A 6,415-nucleotide genomic window follows, 5' to 3' on the forward strand; every position below is an offset into this window, starting at 1 on the left:
TAAGTGAAATACCAACATCAAACCTTTCAATGGCTAACTTACTCCTGGTCAGTCCTCAGTTCTTATTTCAGGAGGAAAGTGCTGAAATACACTCAACTCTTCCCAGAATCAAATGAAGGCTGCAGTTTTTTACTATCCTATGCTCAGTATCAAAAGCAAGTGAATTGTTTCCTAATCTTGAAACACTGTCCTTGTCCTTACAACAAACACTGAACAAAACCAAATGAATTCTACCCACTACTCCTGAAGATTAGCCTAAGTTTAGTTCCTATAGACACCTCTGAATTGCAACATAGCATTTTGCTCCTACAGGTAGATCTTGCTTGTAAACATCAGTATGTATGGGCAAGGCTATTTTAACTTGGAAATTTTCACCAAATAGATGAATATATATTACATGTTGTCAAAAGATAACTGCATCAAGACCAATAATCCTGTTGTAGCTTAGTCTGTATGATGCAGTTTGTCCAAAGGACTGATTATTTTAGGAGATGACCAGTAACAATATGCACTGGAAAGTCTCATAGTGAAAGTCAACCACAAAAAGGGTTTATTTTTATTATCATGTACATCTTTACTTCTGACTTGACTCAGATTTAGATGTAGAAGCTCTCAATGAAGAAAGACGGCGTCTCTTAGCAATCTGCTCCTGACGTTTTTCCTTGGCCTCCTGGAGAGGAAGAAAAAAAAAAAAAAGGCATGAAATGAGTAATGAGATGTTGCACATGATCAAGCATTTCTTTAAGAGATCTAAAAGCTGCATAAATGCAGCCTGAAGGAAACTACCATGAAAAATGCATTTTTATGTAATTAAAGCAAAATCCAGTTTCCCTTCTTTTCAGATGAAAGGAGTTCTGCAGGTATCCAAACCTGTACAGACCATGTATATTGGCACAATACTGAAGGGTGTCCAAAATTAGAGTAAAAAAAAAATATTGCTGAAGAGTTCAGAACATACAAAAGGTCTATCTGCTTTCAGTCAATGCCAGTCTGGAAGTCTTGAAATATTAAAGTACTGATGAATATTCTAACAGTACTGTGTAACCAGTCACTGCTGTTCTATGTTCAAGCTCAAACTCATGCACATGCATAGCTTTTACCAAGTTATTTTCCATCCAGGTCAACTGCTGGAACCTGTTTCCTCACAGTCACTCCAAATGCTTGGGTCAGCACCACACAAGAAGACTGTTAAGCTAAAATTGCTACTGAAAGCCTGATTATCTTCACAGGCCATAATTGTTTCTCATTTTTTTCAAAATTAGCCCTCAGAGAAATGGAAGAGTGGTTAAATTAGTCTGGTCCATGACTGTCAGGAGAGGATAGTAACTCTTGTGAAAATGCTTTTGACTGGGAGCGCTTATACTCACATTCTGGCATTCTGAATGTCATACATAATACAGAGAGTATAGTTCTGAAATTAGCTAGGTACAGTGCAGCTGTACATGTACAGTCAAGTTCAGCAAATCTCTTGATCCTACAGAGTAATATACTCCATATTGCTGAATATGAGGGAACACGCACCTTCATTCTCTTGGCCAAGAGCTTAGCATATTCTGCTGCTTCCTCCTTATTCTTCTGAGTACGCTGCTTCTTCAGAGCAATACGTCTGCGCTTATGTTGCAGAACTCGAGGAGTCACTAGACGCTGGATCTTAGGAGCCTTGGTCCTGGGTTTCTTGCCTAAAGAAAACTACTCATCAGTAGAAGCAACAGATTGTCTTCTGAAAAGGCCTTAGTTTTAAGTTGCCTAGGGGATGCTTAAGTTCTGCTTACTGTAAACAATAATACTATTTTACATACTATTATTATACTAACTTAAAACACACAGTTCAGTCTCTTGGCATATTTCACAGGAAGAATAACCAATTACTGTCAGATTTAACATCAACAAAACAAGTCAACACTGTTAAGACTATGCATCAGCAACATAGCAGTGAAGCAATGTATCTCCAACTCCCTGCAGTTTTGTGAAGAATTCCTTGCTTCCCAGCAGACCTCTTTAATCATTTCCCCTAGACCTGAAGTAGTAAAAGATGGAAAGCCACCATCTTGCTTTCAGAACAAATTGTTGTATTTTCAGATTTAAAAGCTTTTCACACTCTGAAACTTTAATCTCCAGAAGACAAAGCTACACAGGCCATAATGAGCAAACAAAAAAACCTCAAACGTACATCTATAAAATTTGATTATTCAACCCTATGTGACTTTAGTAGTCATAAGCAATAAAATGCTGTCTACCAGGACTCCATCCTGTAATAGACAATATAGTTCTTGTGACATCAAAGCCAACGTATCAACAAGCAGTTGTTTACCCAAGAACTTTCCATACTGTCCAAGCACTATCATATTCTCTCTCTGAAATCCTCCCCCCCCTTCCTGTACCATCTCATCAAACGGAACAGAACACTGAACTATAATCTTAGATTGCAAGAAGAGACCGGGAAAAACAGAGTGATCTCCCAAGACATTTCAGACTGTCACATGCAACAGGGGGAAAAAAGTCTCAACAGCACCTATTAACATTTTGCTCTTCCCCTCTCCCCCTAAACAAACACTGATGTTTCAAAAATATTCCATCTCAACCTAATTCTACTAAAAAATATTTTAGGGCTATCCTCTGGAGCATCAGTAAATATAATTAGAGATTCCACCAAATTTTTTAAAAATATAAGATACAGAAAGAGAAGGGAGAGAGAAATGGGGAGAAACAGGCAAGTGTCCACTTCTTATCCACAACCTACGGTTGACAAGGTTTAAATACCTAAGACAGTTAACTGCAGTAGTGGGTGAGTTATCAGGCAGTGTGGTTTGTTCACTGCACTAGGTTGGCCACCTTTCCCCTGATCAATTACAAAAGGGTGGTAAAATCTGAGTTCTTACCCTCTTTGTTCAGAGGTTTCCTCACAACATATTGGCGGACATCATCTTCCTTAGAGAGATTGAACAGTTTGCGAATTCTGCTGGCCCTTTTGGGACCAAGACGACGAGGTACAGTTGTGTCCGTCAGTCCAGGAATATCCTTTTCACCTTTGACAGAAGAAGTTTTGCTATGTTAATTAAGTCTACATCTAAAACACCTCTGTTTAATTGGTGAGTTGTAATTTTAACCTTAAGATACACAGAAACTCAAAAGAATACTGAATAATCTTTGGCATACACCTGCCAAGACTGCCATCCCTAACTACACTTTTCTGATTTAACACAATCGCACTGCTGGCAGTTACAAAAGCATTTCAATTCAGAAGTAGCCTAGTTTCAAAATTTAAAGAATGTAATGCTCAGAAGGAATTCCAAGATGCATTTACACCCTGAAATTGGGCCTGCATTATGCATTCTACAGAACTTCTCATTCATGAGCAAGCAAGCTCTTTCCAGATGCAGATTTCTACCTAGTGATGGCTTCATCCAGATTCCTACCTTTTTTCACAATGACCAAATTCAGAACACTCAAGTTGGCATCAACAATGCAACCACGAACAGATTTGCGTTTTCGCTCTCCAGTTCTTCGGGGGCGATAGCAAGAGTGGCCCTTGCTGAGCAGAAGGCGGACACGTCCATGAGTCAAGACACCCTGCTTCATGGGGAAGCCTTGTTTGTCATTACCACCACTGATTCGGACAACATAGCCCTGTGAAAGCAGAGAAATACACTTAGTTGTTCACATACCTCTACTGCTTTAAGGAATAGTAATGGATATCGCAACATACTGTTTAAATCAACTGTTCAGGCACTGTGACAGTGACTCAAGAAAAGCTACTGTCAGGGCAGACACAGAGCCACTTCTCCTTTAACCAACACCATCCCATCAGTTGACGAATTTTATTGAACATCGGTCTGAAAAATACTCCTGCAGGTCAGGATCTATATTTATTGAATATATACTTGAAGAGAAGTAGCATAATACAATCCTCCACTACATGAGAAATTACCTAAGCTATAAAAAACTATACTTTATTCGTTACTACCTAGCTTTTCTGTTCTTTAGCTCTAAACTTAACAAGCCTGTTAGCATCACAAACTCAAAAAATGCATACAACACTAACAATTGATATTATGGTTTATATTGGGATATTTGGGTAAAAAGGAAGAGAAAAGTAAGCATTTTATTCCTCCTTTTGTGGGGATGGCAGCAGAAAGATCAATTTACCCAAGTTCTGTTTGATTATCCATATCAAGACTCAACTACTCTAAATCCATCGATCAGGCTTAACATGTTTTTTTTTCATATGCTAACAGCAATTTAAGCACAATGGAAGTAATTTTGAATTTGTTCAGTAACAGAAGAGTCAATAGTATTATGGTACAAATTTAATTTGTCTTGCATGCTTAAGACAACCAGATCAAAAGCAACAGTCTATTGGGAAGAGCAGCAAGATAATCTAAACATGTAGATTAGAAAAAAAAAGAATATGTATAAATCAATGCAGTAATACAGCAAAACAGGCAAGCTTAATAACCGAATTCAGTACAGAATTCAAAAGAGTAACAAGCTTACCATACAAGCAGTCTAGTGTAATGGTAGCTTATTCTAGAGATATTTTGTGATTTTTAAGCTGCTTGATCACAGCTCTGACACAGATTTTCCACTAGCTCTTACCTTCCACTCCTCGCCAAGAGAATCAGCTGCGACCTCTGTGGCCATCCGTTTCTCGTAAAATGTCCTCAACTTGCGCTCATCGTCCACTTCAATTAGTTTCTGGCAGCCAGTGGCTGGGAAAGAGATGTTCAGCTAATGAAAATAAACAAAAACAAAGATTCAGTAAAATCATCTCACAGGACGTGTTCATAGAAAGATACCATTAAGATGCTGATTTCATCTTAACACTTCAAAGATGCAACTCCTTATCTACTCACATGACTACGTACCAGCAAGGCCTTGTCACTGTACAGTCGATGAGCAAGGAAGGTCTGTCTTCAGTCAACAAGGACTGACCAACTGCTTCAATTACGCGAAAAAGTGACTTTCCCAAAGCTCGGCCGCCCCTAAGCGGCCTGCAAGCGGGCAAGCCTGCCCGAGGGCAGTAGAAAGCAGCGCCCCTTCCCCCGCCGGCCCTGCGGGGCGCTCGCCGCCTCGTAACAGCTGCGGCCGCAGCACGAAGGCAGCGACGCAGCCGCGGCTGCTGCCCCCGCGGCCGGGGGCCGACGCGGAGACCCAAGAAGTCTCCGCGGCCGCAGCACCGGCGGGGCCCCGCCGAGGCAGGCGCGGCCGGGCCCGAGGCACCAGACGAAGAGCGGGGCGCGCGCGGCCGCCATGTCGCCCCGCCGGCAATCCGCCCCCATCCGCCCCACGGCGGCGCTCCCTCCCCGCCGCCCCGGGCCATCGCCCTCTCTGGCGGCCCCGCACGCAGCCGCGGGGCCATTTGTGGGGCGGGCGCCCGCAGCCGCCCGGGCGGCGCCGCCGGTCGCCGCCGCCTCACCTTCATCCTTGCCGAGCCAAGCTGTCGCGGGAAAAGGCCGCACTTCCGCCCGCAGCCCCCACATAGCCCCACCAAATCTCGCGAGAGCGGCCCTCGGGGGAAGGGCGGGGGCCGTGCGTCTGCCACCTGACCAGGCTTGCCCAATTGCTGGCGACACCGCGGGCGTGTGGAGGCGGGGGAGTGGTGGCGGCTTCCGGCCTGTCTGTGCCTCGTGGCAGGCGGGTGCTCTATGGGTGTTGGGCCGCCGAGGGCGCGGCAAATGGCGGCGGGGAGGAGGCGTGCGGTGCGCTCAGCGGAGGGCGCCGGGCGGAGCGGCGGGGGTCAGCCTCCCCGGCTGAAACCCTGTTGAAAGCAGTGCACTTAATTCCCCACGCTGAGGCCGGCAGCCAGACAGCGGTGTTCATTTGGTCCCGAGCCATTTTCAGGACTTCATGGGTGCTGCTGCAGAGCTGGCAGCAAGCTGTGATCCTAGCTTTTCACCAGCGTAGTGATAAAAACCGCTTGCGGTTGAAATACTTTGCTGGGACCCGCTGTCTAAAGAGGCCTCTGTTTTCTTTTCCCGCTGTTTCCAGCGGGAGGGATAGGAAATCCCTCGCAGTGGTGTTTGTGGAAGTTATTGCTGTTTCTGAACCCTGCGCGGGAGCGAGCCACAAAACATGTCAGCAGAGAAGTCTCCTCGCTGTCACAGGAGGGGCAAGGAGGCCTGCTAGGAAGCTGTCCTTCCCCAAAGGCACGACGCTTTGCATAGCCTTCCCTTGTGGGGGCAGAGGAGACGGCCTTGCACATCATTAGAAGCACACTTTTTTTTCTCCGTGCAGTGTTTTCATTTTTCCTAACTTCAAAGTGAAGCTGGCTTCAGCTACTGAGTATTCTGACTTTATGAACTGGCAAATGAAAGGATAATAAAAAGGGCTTTTATGATGCCCAAGAGAACAAATATAGAAAAGCCGGGGGTTATTCAGACCAGGGACGGGAAAACTAGTCTACTGCAATTGCCAA

The 6,415-nt window shown here is 44.4% G+C and overlaps 1 protein-coding gene across 1 annotated transcript; it reads right to left on the reverse strand.

Moving 5' to 3' along the window:
• Window positions 1–527: 527 nt before the first annotated feature.
• On the reverse strand, window positions 528–5,516 carry RPS6 (ribosomal protein S6). The gene is made up of 6 exons (XM_067315550.1): window positions 5,417–5,516; window positions 4,597–4,728; window positions 3,417–3,627; window positions 2,880–3,026; window positions 1,522–1,679; window positions 528–670 (listed from the first exon to the last, which is right to left on the reverse strand). Exons 1-6 carry the CDS (start codon window positions 5,420–5,422, stop codon window positions 575–577), a joined length of 750 nt encoding a protein of 249 aa, XP_067171651.1. The 5' UTR covers window positions 5,423–5,516; the 3' UTR covers window positions 528–574.
• Between the last annotated feature and the right edge of the window lie 899 nt (window positions 5,517–6,415).

Source organism: Apteryx mantelli, chromosome Z (assembly GCF_036417845.1).
Source record: "Apteryx mantelli isolate bAptMan1 chromosome Z, bAptMan1.hap1, whole genome shotgun sequence".
In the NCBI taxonomy this organism is placed as follows: Eukaryota; Metazoa; Chordata; class Aves; order Apterygiformes; family Apterygidae; genus Apteryx; species Apteryx mantelli.